General features: G+C 33.7%; 1 protein-coding gene across 1 annotated transcript in view; it reads right to left on the reverse strand.

Annotated features, from left to right (window-relative positions):
* Positions 1 to 728: 728 nt before the first annotated feature.
* LOC107707482 (transcriptional enhancer factor TEF-1) overlaps positions 729 to 23172 on the reverse strand; it is a 36020-nt gene continuing 13576 nt past the window's right edge. The window contains exons 4-13 of the mRNA XM_016511506.1: positions 11738 to 11802; positions 11248 to 11310; positions 9204 to 9338; positions 9031 to 9071; positions 8851 to 8906; positions 7827 to 7951; positions 6310 to 6483; positions 3803 to 3943; positions 2962 to 3114; positions 729 to 2836 (exon numbers count right to left, since the gene is read on the reverse strand). Coding sequence (XP_016366992.1) covers positions 2723 to 2836; positions 2962 to 3114; positions 3803 to 3943; positions 6310 to 6483; positions 7827 to 7951; positions 8851 to 8906; positions 9031 to 9071; positions 9204 to 9338; positions 11248 to 11310; positions 11738 to 11802 — 1067 coding nt within the window. The 3' untranslated portion in view covers positions 729 to 2722. The remainder of the gene's footprint in view (positions 2837 to 2961; positions 3115 to 3802; positions 3944 to 6309; positions 6484 to 7826; positions 7952 to 8850; positions 8907 to 9030; positions 9072 to 9203; positions 9339 to 11247; positions 11311 to 11737; positions 11803 to 23172) is intronic.

The following is a 23172-nucleotide window of genomic DNA, read 5'->3' on the forward strand; positions in this document are numbered from 1 at the left end:
GACGCGTTTCAGAAAGGCGGGGCATAGAGGAGAAACAATAATGTACAGTATGTGGAAAATAATGTGTTTTTTTAACATTAAACCGCATAAACACATTTCATTACACCAAATACACAAAATAATGTTCTTTTTAGCAACATCATATGACCCCTTTAATTCATTTAGACCAAGTAATATATTATTGTCCATTTATGAGTTATTGACCAAATCATTGTCAATATTTGTGTTCTTTAGCTGGTCCAGCGCTCAATGTTCAGTGACATATGACATAGTATATATAGTAGTATATATAGGTAGTAGTAATAATCATAATATGTGATTATATTCATAATTTTATAATTATTTTCATCATTAAATTTATAATTATTATAAATAATAATTTTAACATTTGATATAATATGTTATGATGTTTATTTAATATGTATTCAATTTTATTTTGTAAAAAGGAATAAAGTATTCGTGGAAAATAGGGTAGCACATTGATAAAAACAGGGTAGTGTAGCGTGTCAATATTTACAATGTACTGCCACCTAGTGATTGTAAGAAGCATTACTTATGTTTTTTTTTTAAAGTCCCGCAGACTCCATCAAAACAAGCCACATGTAATTCAAATGGTGATATAATTGTTTCTCAAAAACAACGTGTGTGTGTGTGTGTAAACAAGCATGCTACTAATTATTTAGTGCAGGAGAGAATATAGAAACGCAAAGAAAAACGGTTTGCAGTACAAACACTAAAAGTTTATTTTTTTCTTCCCCTCAAGGAAAATATACACAACTGAAAACAATTATTTGACATGAGTCCACCTATTTAAAAACAGCTACCAAACTGAACGTTTCAGTGCTCTCCAGACAAAAGGTTCTGAAAACAAACAAGAACTGCGTCAAATACATTAGTGTTCTCTTTTAATGCAGTTAAAGATACTCTGCAAATCATGTAAAACATGGCTGACAAAAAACAAACAAAACACAATCTTATGTGGTAAATAAGACTGCGATCAACAGTTTGATTCAGATTCAGGAGTCATTTTACCCACAGTAATGACGGCACGTGAACTGTCACTCATTAGTCTGCTTGTCTTTGTAATTAAAGTCACTTCACTTGATGCCTTCGTGTACATGAAATCCCTTCCGCTATATACATGACACCATAACGAACTGCCTTCTTATTGTAGATAAGAAATTCCTGATCTGTCATTTGATTCCTACTAAAATTAAAATATCCTTCCATCAAAATGAGAGAGCAGTAACATTTTTTCTATCAGGTTTCGATTTAATTATTTTTTCTCCCCGCTTTTAAAATGTCAAAGGCATTATGGTGATAGAATCCAAATCTGACTCAAATTACAAATTTTTTTTGGTGTCAATTTTCTGAGCTGGAAAAACACAAAAGGCACTTTCAACACCTTTCACTTGGCATGAACAGAAGTGATAGAATGTGTTTATTTGGTGTACGAGAGAGATGTGACCTAACTTCGCCTAGACTGGCTTGACAAAAATGTGGGACAAAATACATACGTTAAGTGAGGTTATATAGCCTGCTTTTACTCACAATTAGACGAAGTCTGCGATGATAAACACTAAGGCACGATATGCTTTGGTGATTTTGCTATGTAAATTCCCTTTCTTGTGTAGCCTGTTCTGATATGATGATATCTTATGAGAAGAAAAAACGCACTAGTTTCAGAAAGCTGAAGTATGTCATTTTTGCGCCAATAGCGCCACCTAATGGAATTTCAAAAATAAATCTGTTTTCAAAACAGCTTTCCGAATACGTCATTGGTGGAACAGGTAACCCCGCCCCCAACTCACGCCATTGGTCGAGTCAGAGTTTAGACGGGTCGTTCAAAACAAATGGGGAAATTTTCATAGCGCAACTGAGAGAATCTTTATAGTTTTCGCGAAAATTAACCGACGAATGGCTTTACTCACAGTCTCTGTATCTGGGATATGATTTTAAACAGAAAATTACATGACATAGGCCTACTTCAGCTTTAAATGCAAAGAAAACTCACAAATAAACAACAACTTAAGGGTTGAATTTTGTTGTTGTTTTTAAAGTTTCTAATAAGAAAATGATCTGTTTCTTAGTGTTTTAGTATATATAACTGTAGGTCACACTGGAACAGCCCATGTGCAGTGTAAGGCAGGTAGTTCCACATAAATAATACAGTACCTTTTTATGCTCTTTCATTAAAGTTAAATCCACTAAAGGTCAAAAAATACCAGGGGCGAAGTCTTTGACATGTAGTGTGAGAATAAAAGGTTGAACAACAGAAAAAAAAGCTTTCATGTACTATGACAATACGATTTTATACAAGCAACGTTCTTTCAAAAACACAATGTTGGTTTAAAACATCAACCAAGTTAAACAGACATCCGAACAAAGTAACAAAACCGTACCATTTCACGCATACAACAGGTTAAAGAAAAATAAACACCAAAACACAAGTGATAAACAAATTATAATGTAATTATTCATTCCAGACCTCGCCCAAAACATGACAAAAGCCTTCTAGGTGGGACTGGCAGAGGCACAGCCACTTAAAATGAGGTCGTGAGTCATTCAAAGGCTTTTCTTAGTCCGTTAGGCTTTGCCATCCTCGGCGGTCGTCAGCTGTGTAGCCTAAAAGCCTCAGTGAGTTTAAAGTCTCCACTGTTGAGTTTTTTTCACTCTCTGTGGGCAGTCTGCTCTGAGTGTTACTCGTGTGAGTCGAGGAGATTCAGTCTTTGACCAGTCTGTAGATGTGATGCTGAGCGCCGTGCTCGCTGTTGGACACCTCGAACACACAGGCTATGCACAGTAGGGTCTCTTGAGTTTCTCTGTTCGTCACCACCTGCGGGAACGGTGCAGGAATTGATGCTTTTAGCAATCGGCAACACAAGACCACATTTGACGCTGAATACATATTCATATTTACACATGTGCATTTACAAATGACATGGGAATTGTAGGACCTACCAGTAGGATGGTAAAGTTTTCTAGTACGCTGTTCATCATGTACTTCTCAGGCAGGTGCTTGAGCTTATGGATAAAGTTGATCATGTATTCACACATGGGAGACCGGTTGATCTTGTACACAAAACGGCCGTTCTCAAACCGCGCATACTCCGTCTACCAGAAGAGACAAAAAATAAATTATTGAAATAAAAAATGTTATATTAAATAATACGGTTGACATTTTATAATTACATATTATACAATATATTACATATTATATATATAAAAATACAAAATTACATATAATGCATGTGTACATATATATATGCGCATGTGTATATATTAATAATAATATAGTATAGTATAATAATATTAATATTGTGTGGTAAAATGTAATAATTTTATTATTAAAAAAATTACATTTAAATTATATTAAATATAATGCATAATACTTAATATATTAAATTAACTTTAACATTACATATATGCAAATAAAATGACATATAATTGTATATAAAAACACATATGAACCATTAAAAAAGATTTTAAATATTACAGTATTGAAAATAAAAAGATACTAGAAAAATTGTTAAAAAAATATTTATTTAAAAAATGTTTTGTGTATATGGTTTTAAATATTACAATAATTACAATATAGGAACATGTTAAATATTAAATGAACTTTAAAAATTGAGTTAATGAAAAAGTAAATGTTAATAAAATTATACGCAAATTAATAGTAATATGGCGTAAAATAAGTAAACAATACGTATATATAGTAAATTGAGTTTATTTTCAATATGACAACATTTTAATGTTTTAATACATCTTTTTATACAGAAGCTTTATTTCCACGCCTCACCTCAACTTTTTCAACCACTTGTTTCCCGAAGGAGCAGACCTTTGTTGAGCAGGTAATGGTCATGTTCTCTGAGCTCTCGTACTGACTGGTCACGCCGTAGAATGCACCAGAATCCTCCAGGATGTTACAGTTGAGGTCGGCCTGCGGACACATTAGATCAAATGAATAAACAGATGGAGAGAAAACATTTACAAAAGCAAATGTGTTGAATTCCACCCCTTCGTTTGCATACAGTTGAGCAAATGAATATGTCAGATGCTAATAAATAAAAGGTGCTTTATGTTAACAGTAAACTCTTTGGGCACTTTAAGCTGTGAATAGAGCCTCCTGTGATATTCATCAACGCCACAGACACCTGGAATCACTGGCGTCTTTTTTTATTCATTTATTTTTTTACAGCTGCATTTAATGAAACTTTTTTGCAAGTTTATTTTAAAACAGCGAGTACATCGTCAGACACTGTTGAAAAACTTTTTTTTTTCTTTGCACAGTCTTAGAGATTTCAAGGCTATAAAATAAGATTACTGGCCAGCACAGACCACCATCCAAAACTAGTATCTGATGCAAAAGTGTAATAAGTGTTAACCTCCAGAGAGCGGTGTTTGAATGTCCTTTCTATGAGTCTGTACAGGATGTGGTGGTCTGGTCCGCTCCTGCGCTTGCACCTGTCACTCAGAGCGGCAGGTGTTCAAATAAAGGCTCTCTATCAAATCCAGCATCAGCCGTATTAAAGGACAGCGCGCGCTGTTTCTCATTCAGACCACCCTGGATTAAATACGCCACTGCTGGCTTTAACGCTGCACTTTAATCAAACAGGAACGTGTTGAACCAGTTCAGCTGCCTCAATTCAAACCTATGCAGGTGACTAGTGCTCAACGGACACAGTTTTTCAACAGCTGATGCTGAAATCTACAACAGTGTGGCAGAAACCTTCATAATGCTGATATATGGCTGATTCTTCAACTTTGGCTGCTTTTACATCATAGAAGTCTATTTTTCAAATTTATTTTATGGATAGATTTTACCCAGATCAGCCATCATTAAAAAAATATACATTTTTACATTTAAATTAAAGTTAATTTTAGAGTTTATTTCAAGATAATCTCTGACTTCAAGATAAATTCAAGATAAACTCTAACTTCAAGATAAACTCTTAATGACTTAATGAATTTAAAGTTTATATTTAATATCAAAATAATTTTTTTAATAAATTCAAAATGATAAATACATATAACAATTTAAAGTTTATATTTAATATAAAAATATTTTTTTAATAAATTCAAAATGATAAATACATAACAATTTAAAGTTTATATTTAATATGATTTTTTTTTTTTTATAAATTCAAAATGATAAATACATATAACAATTTAAAGTTTATATTTAATATAAAAATATTTTTTTAATAAATTCAAAATGATAAATACATAACAATTTAAAGTTTATATTTAATATGATTTTTTTTTTTTTATAAATTCAAAATGATAAATACATATAACAATTTAAAGTTTATATTAATTTAAGTTAAAGTTAATTGTAGTGTTTATTTAAAGATAAATATTAAAAATGCTAAATACAATTTAAAGTTTACGATTAAAGCTTATATTTAATATAAAATGATTTTTTAAATAAATTCAAAACTGTCCATACTTAAAGAAAAGACTATCTATTATTAGTTATCAATATTTAACGTTTTATATTTGACAATATTTTAAAAAATAATAATAGTTAATATTATTATTATAGGAATAGTTAATATTAATATTATCAATATGACATTTTAACATTATTATATATTTTTAAATAAACCCAAAATTGCACATACTTCAAAAAACATTCATATTTATAATGTTATCAAACTTTTACGTTTTATACTGGCTATGAAATCATTTAATGTTAAATTTATTATAAAATTTTTATTAACATTTAAAATTGTATTAAAATTTACATTAAAAAAAGAGCCAAAAGTGAAAATGTGTATAAAAATTGAAATTAATTATGAATTATTATATGAATTACCCTTATTCCAGACTTATAAAAGCCATCATAAACATTAATGATGTTTAAATGAAAGTTTATATTAGATTTATTTTTTTGTTAAGCCAAAGCCAAAATACTCAATAGAGGCACCTCTATTAATAATTAGTTATTAAAATTTAAAGTTTTTGTATTGAAAATGCTGTCTTTTAATATGAAAAGTTTTTTTATATTATATAATAAGTATTTATTTTAAAAGAGCCCAAAAGTGAAAATAAAATGTGTACAAAACTGCTAAAATAAATTACGAATTATTATAAACCTTATCACTTATAAATATATTCACAATAAATCTCACTACAATGCAATAACACCATTGTGTAAATTACAGAAACTATGAAAAACTGGGGAAAAGTGCAGGGAAAAGAAGGAAATGTGATTGGAGAATGACTGCATGAGCACCACAGGTCAATGTGCTAAGAGCTATGCCACGACTCAGCTGCTCAAACGGTCAAACGCTGAAGACTCACCCAGAACTTGACCAGGAAGAAGGCATGCTGAGGTCCTTTTCCAAACAGCTCCTTCAGCCCACCCTTCTTCTCAGGAAATTTGTCGTAGATTTGACGTATGTCCACTGTCTCCAGGAGCGCATCTCTGTACGAATGATTCGTCTGGCTGATGTGCACAAATATATGCTTGTTGTACTGCAGAAAGAGATGTATAATTAGATCAAGGCAACATTACTACTGGCTATAGAAAATGAACTAAAATACTAAGATATTTTGCGAAAGAATAACTGCTTAAGCTTTTGTTTTTAACTATAGTTTATAGTTTTCAACGAGTTCAGTGCTATTCCCAAATGTTGTTTGTGTGAGAAATGAAGCGTTTCAGATTGTATTTGAGACGTATTTCAGGTACGTTCTGAACCTCTTCCCCAAAGCTGAACGTTTGTGTGACTGTATTGAGAACGCAACTCGTTCTGCGTATGGCTACAAACGCAAGATTAATAGCCGCTGTCACGCCAGACCAGAGGAACAAGCATTTCATAGCGATGCTGCCAACATGATCGATTACACAGGTCTGCTTTAACACGGACGGCAAGGCATTTTGGTAACCTGTAGGTCACGAGAAGTTCTTCCCGGGTCTCGCATTTAATCTACACATGCCGTTTTGTCTTCATTTTCTTGACTGTAGTCAGATCAGTGCTTAAATAGGTCTCATGATTGGAAGACACTTAAGGGAGTGAGTCCCACTTCTTAGAAGCTACACTTCTGGATTCTTCTAGTTTACAAGACAAGATCTGTTTTAGCTAAGCGCTTCGTTTAAATTGAGCTGAAAATGACTCGAAATGATTTTGGCGGAGATTTGAGGTTCTGTAGATTTCCATCATTATCAGTGGATCAGGAAAAACGCAGGATGTGACCTCGGTCATCGTGACCATCTCTAATGAGAGCCAACTGCCCTGCAGCTGGTGTCAGTAGATTTGCATTTCTCTAAAGCATCACAACAAGGTCGATGATCCAAGGATAACTGCAAAATCAGTCATCTCTCACCAACACCAAGTATATGCAAATAAAATCATGCAATACTACTAAAATTGATCTTTACATTTAAATTCAAAGTAGTTTGTATAAACAACATAAGCTGTTAATAAGTCTGATTCATTTTTTTTTTTTTATTATTCATCACGTAAAATTATATTTATGCAATAAAGTAAATAAATAAAATGCATATTTTTGTATTATTTACTGTAATATTTATTATATATACCGGTACTTTAATTTATTATAAAGATACAAAATAGTATATTTATTTTTATATATAAATATTATATTTTAAAATAAATGTAAAATATATTATTTTATAATGTTTATGAAGTAATAAAAATTGCAGAGCTGCCGAAAATGTGCTTGTTGTGTGTAAAACATGTAGGTCTTCAGTACTGAAGCTGTATTTTAGAGGAGCTGCGCTGCGGCTGCTAAAGCAGGTCAAGGCTGCTCTTCTGTCGCTGTCTCTGCAGTGGTTCTGGGTACGTGTGCTGACTTACTGAATCTGGGTCCCGTTGATGCTCCAGGAAGGAGGAGAACTCCACCAGCCGCAGTTTAGAGGTGCTGATAGAGCGCCCGTGCCACGCCGGCCCTGCGGCTGCCAGGGGTGTGGGGGACTCGTAAGCTGCACACACAAACACAGCATTTCAAAACATGAGCCATGTATTAAAACAATAAGATGAAAGCCATTAAGAGACATTTAAACAGAATAAATATACTGTCATTTTTTATTCATAATTCTTACACCACATAATATACTTCTTACATTAAATGATATATGATAGTATACATACATTTTTTATTTATATTTATTTATATGTTTAATGTTAATATAATATATTGCAATATTAATAAATAAGAGTATAATATAGCACTTATTTATATAATATAGAAACAAACTTATACATGAATAATATAAATTTAATAATAGTTTAATATTTTTTCACCAATGTACTTCTTATATTTATATGATGTCATTAATATAATTTTATTTATTTATATTATATAAACAAAATTATAAATTAATAATATAGATATTAATTTATCATGAAATTATATTAATATGATAGCATAATTTTAATTTATATATATTATAAACACAATTATTTTTATAAATTATTAATACAATATATTAATAAACTATTGATAAATTAATAAATGCATTAATAAACAAAAAGTAGATGTTTTGATCCAAAGCAACAGCTTTGAGCAAGCAAACCTAAGAGCCAGAATTATTCTTTTAAAAATATGCAAAATCTAAGTAGGTATATGCAAAGTTACACATGCATAAATGTATAGTTAAGTTCAAAGGCATCTGTTAAAGGGGTCATATGACGTTGCTAAAAAAATAACATTATTTTGTGTAATGAAATGTGTTTATGCGTTTTAAGGTTAAAAAAACACATTATTTTCCACATACTGTACATTATTGTTTCTCCTCTGTGCCCCGCCTTTCTGAAACGCGTCGATTTTTACAAAGCTCATCGTTCTGAAAAGCGAGGTGTGCTCTGATTGTATACACACCTGCGATGGCTGTGGCCGTCTGGATGGGGTAATTCTGCTGTGCGAACGGCTTCACACTGAGGAACAACAGAGGTGATTATCACAAGGTGTCATTTTTAATGAAGAATCTGTTTGTACACGTTTTATTATGTACAAACTCAGCCATGTATATTTAAGTCAATCTAAGTTATATACACTTACTCTTGTGAGGAACCAGGCTGCCCTGTTGACACTTGCCAAATCTAGAAAAGGAGTAAAATGTATTGCAGTGTTATAGTGTAAAACAATACCAATGCATGATGGGTATATTCTTCTGCTTGTCCTTTAAATGGTTTTAAATTTTTGGTTTTAAAGTGGTCTGGGGCATCTCGTACCCCTGTTGCCCCAGGCAAGGTGGGTCGAGGGAGTCCCGCGAGCCCCAGCCGGCTGTGGATGGCCGTGGCCGAGACGATCTGCGCTGAAGACATGGCCGCCATCCTGTTGATCGCATCATTCTTCATGGTCTGGTCCTTCAACGACAGAGAAGATTTAGCTCATGCACTGTTACTGCTATAAAACCTATTATTTTATTAGATGAAATAAAATCGAACCCTGGCTCAAGGGCAAAGGGTCTCATAATTTCTTTAAATGAATTAGTTTTCTTAAGACGTGACGCTGTGAAAAATAAATAATGCCCATTTAAACGGCTCTACCATGCTTCACTATACAAGCTAAATGGGAAAATAGTTTTGCCATTGACCTTTGAATCTGAAAATGGAAAATGTTAAAAATGAATAAACTAAAGAACTTCTGTGTCACCTTAATATTTACTTTCTATACAAAACTTAAATAGTTTTATGTAAGCACTGAATACTGCATATAGCAGAGATAAACTGTACGTGAGGAACTCAAAGAGGAAATTAAAAAAGGAAATTAAGGAAAAAAAATGAAATTAAATTCAGCACAGAACTTTATGAGTCAGATACTACGACATGTGAATTGCTTTCAATCGACAAACACTTTAGGCCACCAATATCCCTCAAATGTTGCCATAACTAGAGAATGCACAGCGCGTAAAGCATGTGGTTAGATTTGATTTTATGCACAATGCTGTTGTTTGCTTTTATCATCATCACTCTTAGTTATTTGTTGTGTGGTGATTAATATCTCATTTACTTTCATGTTTGTTGACAAACTTATGTGTATAAATACACCTTATATGTGAGCTCTGTTAAGCAGTCAGCTACAGCGCATGAAAGCAGCAGTCAGACAAACTGTCTGATAAATGTGTTGCATTGTGGTCAAGCAGACTGACAGGTACTGGAGCGCATATGCTTCAAGAAGAGCCTTTTGTATCATCATAGAAACTGCCAAATTAAATGAGTAACCAATCCTATTCCCGCTCTTTCTCCCTTGGCAAAAGCACCACAATAAAAAAAGAAGAAAGAAAGAAAAAGAAAAAATTAATCAGAGGTTTTGCCAGTGGACTGTCATTCGCTATTTAACCACGAGATGCCACAGCTGCTCAAAATCATGATCCTTTGACATCCTCAGGTCAGCCAATGACAGCATCAGCATCAACACACCACTATGCATTATGTTGTATAGTACAATGACAATTTAGAATTATTGTTATTTTAATACAATATTAAAAGATTGCTTTTTAAAATATATGTATATATGGGGTCAGAAAGATTTAAAAAAATAAATTAATACTTTTATTTAGCAAAAGCATTTTAAATAGTTTAAAAGTGACAGTAAAGACATTTATGTCTTTATAATGTTACAAAAGATTTCCATTTCAAATAAACGCTGTTCTTTCGAACTTTCTAGAATAGAAAAATCCTGAAAAAAAATGTTTCATGGCTTCCACAAAATATTAAGCAGCACAATTATTTTGCCGCAGCACAACATTGATAATAATAAGAAATGTTTCTTGATCACCAAATCAGCATATTACAATGATTTCTGAAGGATCATGTGACACTGAAGACTGGAGAAATGATACGGTAGCATATATATATATATAATCGAGTCTGAAGGTCTCAAGTCTGAAAATTTTGCAACTGGATAGATACTCACATACTGAATAATGTCTAAAGGGGTCATGTCTGCCTTTGACCTTCACACTGCATTGTGATTGTCCTTGAACAACTTTACTCAAGTCAACCCGTGTATCACACATTAAATATTTCAACGCCTTTCCAAAACAAACACACTTTTGTACGAAACAGGAAGAAAACGGACAAACATGGTGAAGAAAAGAAGTTAGCCAGTTGACTGCATACTAAGCAGTCCAGTCACAAGCAGGAAATCTAGGTTACAGACAGCCAAACAGCAGGGCGCTCGTACACACACACACACACACACACACTGTTCAGTACAGATATGGCCTGAGAAACTACACACATACACCCACAGACCTAGACTGGCATGTACCTTTAGCTTGGAGTGAAATTCTCTGGATTTCCTCCGGGCAAGAACCTGGATATGACTGGAAACCTGGCCACACACACACACACACAAAAGGAGCATTTTGTAACCATGGAGATGAAAGGCCCCCTGCCATTAGCCACAAAAACATGCGCTTTAATTACAAACAGAACATCCAACACAGCCTTTCACGTCATTTGTTCAGGAACAAGAAAGAAAGAAAGTGATCGGCTATTTAATTAGTTAAAAATTCAGTTTTTAAGTCAAACTGACTTTACGGTAAAATTGTAAAGATTTGCACTGAATTGAGAACACAAAGCAACAGGTGTCCACTCAGTGAAGAACGCTTTGGTAACTAAGGAAGGCAGTAAGCCAGCGAGACAACGTTTGGATGAAGCCATAAACAAAGTCTGGCTCATCACAATGAGAATTTACTGGAAATAGCCTCTATTATTTATTTCATGTCACGCTCAGAACTTAAAGCAGCTCCACTAACCTGCTTTCTCGTCCGTGTCTTTCCCGTTCTGAGTTTGATGTATCTGGCGATTAATTCGTTACGACCTGTAAGAGAAAATAAAGAAATACATTATATAACATTATATAACCTTTATTTACATTTTGTAAACAAATTATTTCAGTGACTTCAAACTAAAGTATTTAAGGTTACACCAATACACCAGTACTATAGTGACGACTATAAATATATCTTAAATACACAGTACACATGAAGAATTAGCTGAACTAGTGTACAACACAAACTAGGTCTAATTATCTAATTTTTTAAAATTATAATAACCATAATTGATGACTTACATCAAATGAAGATAATTCAAATACAATATTGTGGCAGACGAGTAAATCATTGAATAGACTAAAAATGGCTCAGAAGTCAATATATTGTTTGTTATATTTTCATATAATTTAACATTAGCCAGTTGCTGTCCTACAACTCACAGTAATTCATATTAAATTAAATGTTTGATTACAGTACAGTACAGTAAATTAAATTACTTTTTTTAGTTGATTTTTACAAAATTTAATTTAATTTAATTTAATTAATTACACTAAATTCAAATAAAAAATGCAATTTGAATGATATGGCATAGGCAAATACTATACGTGCATAACAACTTTATTGTCTATTCCTCATATAATACTATGACACTGAAGACTTGAAAGATGGAGCTATGAAAGTATTATGTGAATATGAACTACTGAGCTTATAGTGAACATCATACATTTTTGAACATCATAAAGGTGAGTAGATGATTTCATTTTTGTGTGAACTAGTCCTTTAAGGACAATATCTGACCGCCAGCCAACAAGCAGCGTCAGGGTATTTAGTCTAGCTAGCCTTTACCCAATGTGCCTGCAGTGTAATCTCTTCTAACCCAGACCTGGGCCTCACTATTCTTCCAAACACAAGCACTCACGTACACACACACTAACACACTCTGTACGCTCACAATGCGGGCATTCATGCACACTCTGCTCTCAGATCAAAGACACTCCAAACGGCCAGCTGTAAGCATGCTTACTGCTGCATAATTCATTCTTTCTCTTAGAAATGTGTTCAGGTTTGGTGATGACTCGCTCAACAACACAGAATCATTAAAAGTGAGTGATGACAAAAAATGTTAAAAGTAAACACAGGAGTTGAATCTGACCAAGAACAGTACAAGATGTGGTTTAACGGATGCACTGAAATGCAGGGACAGAGAAAGAGAGAGTGAGAGAGCCTGTTGACGAGTGCTGAGTTCTGAAAGTCTCCCCTGTGGAGTTTGGTAGAAAAATCAGAGCATAAACTGATCAAAAAGACTAGCTCGCTCTCAAAAAGAGATAAGATAAACAACACTATCATCTCAGAATTACTGAATGACAGCTGATTATTACTCAACACTCCTTTACAAACAGTACAGTGATTGTATGAGATAATATAAAATAATACTGAAAGAAAAGTTTAGTCATCATGTTCGGTATATTTATATTTTTGATATTTATAATTCCATGTATTTTAATGTTTATAATACCATGCATATTTTTACTAGTTTTTTTATTTAAAGAAGAAACCAACCTGATGTATAGTTGACATTTGAGGCTTAATGCTATAGAAAAGCAATACAAGTTTTTCATGAAGAGTGTATTCGGCTTGTTTATTTTTTTATAATAATATAGCATGTGGTTGCCAGTCAAACAATGGTATAAAGCTATTCAAAACATCATTCAATGTAAATTGTGATAATCAAAATTAATAATCGCAATTACAGTTTCAAGGGAATAATCAACAATTATGATTTTTGTCATAATCGTGCAGTCCTAATACATATATATCTATAATACAATATATATATATATTATATATATATAGGATATATTACATATATTATATAATTGATATAATTAGTATTATGAATTATTATGGATTATATATAATAAATAACATAGTATAATATAAATGGCTGACAATCCACCAATAACAGGACATCTAAATCATCTGAATCAGTGGCATTACAAAAGTGTTGATGTTATGCTGGTGGAGGGCAGGCCACAAAATCCACTGAGGATGTAGTAGGTTAAAGGTCATAAAATTACAATATTAGCTTGATCAGCACAAAGTAAAGCAGCTCTGAGGAACACCCACGGTTTGCAATTAAAAGCGAGCTGATAAATGGACCTCACACTGACGCAGGGTTAACCTCAGCGTGTCTTTAGAGGGGAAAGATGGCGCCAAAAATGGAGCTCGTCAGTCATTGTGTACTGACAGCTTTCTCTGCTGTCTGTCTCTTCCAACTAACTAAATGAAAGCATGTGATTTATGCTGTGATATCCAAAGCTGAGTGCTTTTCTCAGGATTTTTCAGTTTCTAAAGCAACTGGTACTATGTCCGACAGGGACAATTCACCCAACAATGAGATTTCTGTCATAACAATCCTGTATGCTTACATTTCAGTATGCTTCTTACACAAAGCTATCATATGGCTTCAGAAAACTTGGAATATAGTGCATGTTTTTATTTAGTGAGTATAGTATTGATACATTACTTCATAATGTTTTTGCATCCTTTTTTTCCACATTAAAACATTGAAGGCAGTCTACAAAATTTTTCTTTTGTCCTGTAGGAAAAGAAAAGTTGGTTTGGAATGACATGAGGATGAGTAATTGATGACAAAAGTTTCATTTTTGGGTGAACTGTCCCTTTAAGGTGTGATAATACAGTAAAATTGCTAATGTTCTTCTCATGGCTCTCTGGCCAACCCTTCTTTGCTTTGATTTCAGATAACACTAGCTCAAGTCTCCATTCTCCATGCTGAGTCTGTCTGAAGAGAGTTTAGACTGCATGGGTCATTGAAAAGTAAGGGTGACGTCAGAAGCTGAGACGCGTGGCTCACTCACTCTTGCACTCAAGTTCATCATATGGCAATCATCTTGTCAACTAAAATATCTCTCAGAAAAGTGATGAAATTGGATAAAACAATTTGGTTCACCTCAACAATCTTTGATAAGCTTTGACCATTTCAAATGACCCACAAGTATCGGGGTGTTGGCCTCAGGGTGTGATGGTGACGGGCAGGACAGAAAGCCCAAATCTATGGGACAATGGCTCTGCTGCCCTGCCAGGCCTGATGGATGACTCCGAGGTCTCGGGCTGCTATTAAAATCATAATGGCCTAAACTAACAACACAAAGACTTTCTGCATGAGGTCCATGACTAAGGAATGACGAGTCTAAACTCAGTGCCCAAACTGAGACTGCAATATTCATATCTGATTTCCATGGGCATCACAGAGATCAACAATGTATGTATTGGTTTACATTATATTTTTAGCAACAGAATACAACAATGAAGAACAGAACAGAACAACGATAGATATAATTTTAAATAATATTAAAATCACAATTATTATTATTATTGAAGAAAGTTCAGGTGGAATTTTGTGACATTATAATTATAAACATAATAACAACAACAACAATAATTGTATTAATACAAAATATATAATAGTTATTTGTTGTTATCATATAAAACCTAAATTTAATTTAATAATAATAAAAATAAACTAAATTAATAATATTATATGTTATAAACATATAAAATGTATTATAATAACTATTTAATATTTAATGATTATGGTCAAATTTATATTTATTAAAATACGATTAAATGTTTATGTGTAACTGAAAAACAGAAATGTGACAGATCAATTAACAACTATGCATTATAATACTTTTCCAATAACATAAAATGTCCCACAAACATCATTAAAAATTCAGAGAACTTCTTTCAACCGCACTTTACTCAACTGCTAATTTTAGAAAGAGCTGAATTGAGATGCTTTACATCCTTACATTAGTGTACCGAAAAGACTTCACTCCACCTTTCTGAACAACTTTAATCAAAATACACAGCTACACGACACGTGCGGAAGTTTGATTATGATAAATCAAGGTATTCTGACTTGACTGTCACTACATTGTCCAGTCCCGCTAACATACTTATCATCTACCTGCTCATTTATTGCACAAGCATAAACGGTGAGGAACGACAAATAGCCATATGGTTATAAGTAAAGGTCAGCCTCCAAAAGCAGATGGTGGTCTGAACAATCCCCTCTCTGGGAGTCAGTCAGCTTAGACTGATACGATCTGTAGGCTCAATGCAGGTGTTTCCCTGAGAGCAGGACTGAGGGGTGCGGCCAACTTTTTCCCTGCCAGATAAAGCCATTCACACACACACACAGACACACGCTTATGTGTACACACATGCCTGCTACCATCTGATTAGAGTTAGCCAGCTGTCCTCTGTGACGGGAAGAGCCTGTAACATGATGACACCCCTCCGTCCACAAACCATTTTCAGAGGGAGGGTCTGAGGGGAAATTCAAGGCCAGATGGCAAGAGACAAGCCATTTTCAGACGGAGGGTCTGAGAGGAAATTCAAGGCCAGATGGCAAGAGACCGTAACGGACAATCTTTTCTCTTCCAGTGGATACCCCTCATCCCGCCAAAACTGCTACGATTATTTAGAGAAACCAATTCTGAGAGGAAAGTCATGGACATGATCAGATGGACCAATACTTGATAAGAACAATCGGGTAAAAATCAAATATATTCAGTGAGCCTGGTCATCACTATGAACTTTCAAGTCAAACTTTATTCATAAAGCACATTTAAAAAAAAAATTTAAAAAAACTACAGAAGTTGAACCAAGCACTGTAAAATTTAAGAATAAAAGTTTAACTTTAAAATTGTTACATAAAAAAAGAGAGGGAAAATATACACATTTCATATTAATAATAATTATTATTATTATTAATATTATTTATTATAAATTTAAAGTGAAAATTAAGTTAAAATATATTTTTGTTAAATTAAAAATATTTTCTTATTACTTGTTTCTGGTAAAATAAAATAAAATAATAAAATAAAATAATCTCTAAAAGGACTTTCCTCTTTGGATGACATCGCCAGGGCTACTCAAGTTTCTACCAAAGGGGGCCACAGGCAAAAAAAAAAAAGTCCTTCCCTAAATGTATTCTCTTTAAATACTTCACATTATGAATGTAAAATGGGTTTTGAATATGTTTCACAGTCAAACAGAAGAAAGCACAGGAACTGAGGAACCACTAGTACTGCTAGTCTTGAGTCACAGTAAACCACTCACTGCAGTGTGCTTGATGTTAAAAGCCCTGAAAGTGTGTACACATATGAAAGTCCGCTACTGAAAGAGCTCTAGAACACTGAAAGCTTCTCTTCCTGTGATAGAAAAGTATCTGGAAACAAAGAGTGGAAGGACTCAGTCTGGAGCTGTTTTCTTTAATGGAGCAATTAAGCATGCTTCCTGTGTGTGCGCAAGGGAGAGTGTGTGTGTGTTTGTGTGGACATGCAATTGAGTGCAAGTGCGCTTGTCTGACTGTGTCCTAACATGGTGCGCTGGCTGGAAACATCACACCAGCCTGCTGGAAATCACACATGGAAAATCCAAACAACCCCAAATGACCTCTCGCTCACTCCCTCTCAAACACTGTGTTGCTTTCTCCCTCATTTAGTTTTGCTTGATAAAGTTACTGTGTGCAAACTTCATGAAAGGAGAGCTAAAAATGACATCTGTTTGTCTGCCAGGGTAAACTTGACAACCAAATTATTTTTAGATCGAAGAGAGAAACTTGTATAACAAAGGCACACTGACTGAGCTAATGTGTATTTACATGTGATGATCACCCAAAATAAGATGTATGGTTTTTTCAATTATACAATTTTTAATGAGCTTGAGCTTTTGGAGTTGAAGCCTTGTTCACATGCAGCTTTTTCCACCATCGCTGTATACAGTTGTACAGTAACTAAAAAACCTAATAGGGAAGCATGATTAATCAAAGTAAAACTGAAATCGTGATATGACTTAGTACGACTGTCAAATCACAAAGACAATATAATTAAATACATTTCAGAGTAAACAAATGTTTCAGAGTGAAGCGCAGCACTGTGTTCATTTACACACAACATACTCATGATAATAGTGTCTCAGAGTGGCTCGTTTTCCAGTAAATGCTGCTAAAACAAAATAAAATAATAATTATTATTTTTTTTAAAATGCACCATCTCTAAAACAACTTTCCCCTTTAGATTACATCACAGAGGCTGTTCAATTTAAAATAAATAAATAAATAATAAACTTTTTCAATTGCATTTTAAAATCGTAATTAGGACTGAAACGATTAGTCGACATTATCGACAATAAAAAATTGTCGACAAATCTTTTTGTTAGCGAGTAGACGTTTGATCTCATATGACCTAATGTAAGAACCTGCATTAATGTGGATTATGTTAAGAGAGATTATGTTGTGAATAAAATAGTTTATCAAAAAATAAATGTGAGCCACATCTCTGAGTGTCACAGTCGCTCAATTAATTAATTGTAATTACATAATATGACTTTCAAAAGCGATTACCTTAATTTATTTGTTTAACATTGAATATGTATAACTAAATATTTTAACTAATTGCAAAAGCTGAATAATCAATAAATGTCTACTGATTAATCAGTGAAATAATCGACGATTAGTCGATTAATCGCTCTAATAATCGTTAGATTAATCGATTATCAAAACGATCGTTTGTTGCAGCCCTAATCGTAATCAGAATTTGAGATGTTATTCAAACATAAAATTACATAAAGTTAAGGGTTTTGAAAAAGTATGAGTGGTTACTGTTTTAACTGACAACAAATAAGTCAAAATATTTCAAAAGACTTCAAAAATCATTCATGCTTCATGTACAAAAACATGACCAGTAAAAAAAAAAAGTTTCAGTGCAGAAAAGAATGAAATACACTAATTAGGAACAATACTTTTTTTTTCACCCGCCACCAAGCAACAATAACATGTATTATGCGGCTCAAGGACTCTCTGTAACATGATATCAGTGTCTGTTTCAATCACTCATCCGTCTCAAACAGTTAAGAGGTGTGAGGATGAAGCATGCTGTGTCCTTTCTCCTAACTGGCTCTCAGTGAGGTAACATCCAGGCCTCGCACACCTATCAAATGCCAAATGAGAACATTAATGCGCTTCAGACAGGACTCATTTCTTATGTCCATACGCTCTTCTGGGAGTCTGTACCTCCTTGCACAAAGCCCCTTTTTCAAATTCACACGCTGTCCCTTGAGAAACATGATTAAACTCGGTACCACTGTGAAAGAAAATGGGCAAAATGACTCCTTGGCCCCATTTTATGCAACACAAAAGACGCAAAGTGCAGGTTTAAAGTGGGAATATACATAGTTCTTTAGTAGACCTTGAAAAGTTAAGACTTTTAAAAAAAAAATGCCCCACATCTAGGGACCTCCTCTGGAGCACAATGCAGCCATAAACACGAAAAGCAATGTCCTGTGTGATTTTGCAAACACTTCTTTCAGATAACACCTGTTTCCCACCAGAATCTCCCAGCTGAATCCCTCCTTTTCCATCAAACAACATCTCACACTGACAAGCTTCCTGTTCCTTAATCATTATGTAAGAAAGTCTTTCTGTGTGACTCTAAACATACCCGTAGGTGGAAGTGTGGCGCTTTGTCATTCAGAACAGGGATTTTGTAAGGGTTTAAAACATAATCAGATATTTAAGCACAGTGAGTAAACACTTATGGGTGTATTACATGTATATCTCATTTATCATTTTAAAACTATTTTAACAATGATTTTAATCAAAAGCAGATAAAATCTAATACGACTATAACACAAGTTCGGTGACTAAAGTGTGCTGTTCAATCCAAAATAATCATAATTTTTTTGAGCTGTGGTGCTGACGTGGGTAACATGAGTTTGAATCTGGCTCGCAACATTTATTCTTCCTCAACTTTTCTTGTTAACTTTACTTTCGCCTATTAGGGATGTGCAAAACTACATATTTGCAGCTAGTTGGTTTATGTCCCGAACGACTAGTTTTAGTTAACCAATCTGTTTTAAGGAAATCCTAAATAATTAGGTTTGTTTTTAGGTAGTTTTATTGACATCAGTTGGACACATTATTATGGGATGTATCATGTTTACATTAAATATGCTATTTGTTTCATAACTAAATAATAATCATTAAAAAAAACTAAACTAAAAATAAGAAATAAACAATACATTACATAATTATGAATACTTAAATACAACCACAACAACAATACAATAATAAATAAATACATTTTATTCTAAAACTAATGGACTTTACTAACCTCAATTTATTCATAAGAATTGCTAGTTCATATAAATAAAAAGAGAGGCAAAAAGGCTAAAAATATAATCATTGCATTCAATGTACCAGATTTTTAACTGATTTAAATGAATGTGTATGTCCATTGCTTATCTTTCATCTTTGAAAATAAAGAAAAAATACCTTAAGAAAAGAGTGGGGGTTTGTTTTGTGATTTTGGATCACCTATCATGTACTTCTGCTGATGGCAGAGACTCAACAGCATATAGTTAGCCAGAACAGAATGACGATAACTCCCATAACCACTAGTTTCCCCTGCGGAACGTAATACAACCCAAACTGGCACTAGAGTCTCAGAGCGGGTCTGTTATCCTATTGTTAAAGACACAGCTTAAAATCACAGTATTTCCAATCCTCCGAGGCACACATTATGTTCACAAAGCCCATCACTGCCTGAGCACACCAGTCTATTCATTATTTTACACTCACAATTTGCCATTATGAAATGCAGAAAGACATGGTGCTGTAAGGTAAAATTAGGAATGATTCAGGCTCTTTTTGCATGAATAGAGCTGCACACAAAATGTCCTTTAAATAAAATAAAATAAAAGGTATTTTGCACTTTAACCAACCCAGCAAGAACAAATAAGGCACTGAAATGCCCCAGCAACTGAATAGCATTAATTTTAGGCTTGATATTTTTTTTTACAAACATACTATAAACATCTTTAAGCAGTTTCACATATATTTCAAATTATAGAAGTCGTAAAAACATGCTAAATGTGCTAAATGTTGTACGAACATCTGACAGAAATACTTAAAAAATAAAATTTTCAGAATGAAAATAGGTGCACACATGCAAATCAGTGGTAACAGACAGTGTGGCTACTTACAAAATAATAAAATAAAATATAAAATGAAAAATAATTAAAAAAATATACACAAAATGATCATTTAAGATTGAATACGTTTATTTTGCAACAGGAAAGAGACTATTGACATTAAAACCTGGCATAGCTATTAGACGACATTCAATTTTACTGTTTAGCGGTCATTATACTAAAATATATATGACCACAGAATGGCCAAGTATGTTAGTTGTGCTTGAAAATGATACAATACATTTGTTAAGGTGGATATGGATATCGGAATATATAACACTTGAGAAATATTAATTGGCTGAGATTATGTTAAGTCCTCAGTATATCCCCTCAGAAGTGAAACCACTGTGATTAGATCTTTCTTTCATCGAACCCAGTGGGGGACTGTCAAATCTACTTATGGCATGCTTTCTCTGCCTAAAATAAGTACTAGCGACTAGATATCAGAGTCGACACGGAGGGCACTAATCTCACAAAGGGGGAAAAAAGAGAGAAATATCATGCAACAAACAGCCAAATTTACACTAAAAAAGACATCTGTGAGAGGAAAGAAAAGATTTATGGGAAAAACAAGTGTTTTGTTCACCTGTGATACCACATGGCAGCTGCCACAGCGTTTCGTACCATCTATAGCAAAAACTTGAACTCTTTGGCTTGAGTCCAGTTTTCATGCCTCTGTGAGGCTAAAGAGCCCCCTCAGGTAAACAGTGAGATGAGCTGAGCCACGACACGAGGAAAAAACGACATATTGTTTTGAAATGAAAGGCAGTTGCTATAGGGACGGCTGCTAATTAACCACACAGCGCTGGCAGACCTGGAGAGCAGCAGGACTGGGGACCAGGATCTTGACTTTTATGGATCTATGGTGGGTCCGCTCAGATAAATTAAATCTCAAACAGTTGTTATGGACGATGAAATAACGAAGGTGACGGCAAGTGCAAGGCTAAGGAATGCTACACGTACACCAGCGTAGGAGGTGACAGGTTTGCCACAGTGACCCAAGAAACCCCCCATGAACATCAGCCAATTTATTTAGAAGGAAATGCCTGAAGGAAAAAAACACTGTGGTCATGGGAACAAACAGGTGTCTGTTAGGAAAGATATATCCTTTTTGGCATTCATTTAACTTTGTGAAACTTCTTTAAATAAGGTTCAATTTGTTAACATTAGTTAAAACACTAACAATGAGCAACTATTTATTAATCTAGCCTAACTTTCATGTTCATTTATATTTCGACAGGTTGAAAATGCATTAATATGTAGAAATTAACATTAACCTAGATTACCTTATTTTCCAGAAATTAAGTCGCACCTGACTATTAAGTCAACAGTTGCATTGAGAGAAGAAAAAAAACACAGATAAGTCACATCACATTTTATTATTACATTTAGAAATAATGTAAAATCCCAATAAATAAAGCAATGTTTACAAACATTGTAAACGCTGTTAAACATCCTTTAAATTTAACAGCATTCAGAACAGAACAGAATGAAAAATGTAAGATATAAAACAAACATAAATTATAGTGGCATGCATTTTTAAAAAACATTTCTTATAAATGCCAAACCTAAACTAATTAATTAAAAGAAAAACTGAAACTACTGATATCTGAGAACATCTGAGAACATGCGCTATACAAATATACTCATGGGCTTATGAAACTCTCTCGCACTGCACAAATCAACAATTAAAATTAATACAAATTGTTAATTTATAATTGCATTATATAAGTCGTAGCACATTTTAGATGATAAAAAAGTGACTTATACATACTTAAAAACATGGTAGTAAATGCTGTTTAGATATTTTTAATTTTTAGTTAATGCATTAGGTGATCATGATGTTAACAAACTGAACCTTATTTTGAACCTCATTATAAAATTTTACCAAAATTTCAAAGGAAACATTTCAAACAGTAGAACATGGGTGCTTGCAACACCAAGATCATGGGTTCGATTCGAAGGGAATGTATAACTTAAACACCTTAAAATGTCGCAAGAAAACAGCAAAAGGAAATAGCAAGCTGGATTCAAACCTGCATCCCCAGGTGGGCTGCAACCATGAAAAAACTTTCTAAAAAGCAGCGCTTTTATGATTTATAAGCTTGTACACTTTTTTCATCAAGCATCCGGATTTAACAACTGTTTGGTTTTCGAGTTGTTCCTAATAAAGACAGCTGGATACAAGTCCAAGCAGTGTGAGGAGGCTTCATTGTGGACAAGGCCAAGAGCATGTTCAATATCCTTAGAGAAAAGAAAAGCAGTATTCCCTTTTTCCATGACATCACCCCAGCCGGGAGTTTGAGGGAGGCGTGGAAGGGAGGGGGGAAGCTTTGGGGAATTTACTTATGACTGAT

This window comes from Sinocyclocheilus rhinocerous, unplaced genomic scaffold, assembly GCF_001515625.1.
Source record: "Sinocyclocheilus rhinocerous isolate Xijiao unplaced genomic scaffold, SAMN03320098_v1.1 scaffold534, whole genome shotgun sequence".
In the NCBI taxonomy this organism is placed as follows: Eukaryota; Metazoa; Chordata; class Actinopteri; order Cypriniformes; family Cyprinidae; genus Sinocyclocheilus; species Sinocyclocheilus rhinocerous.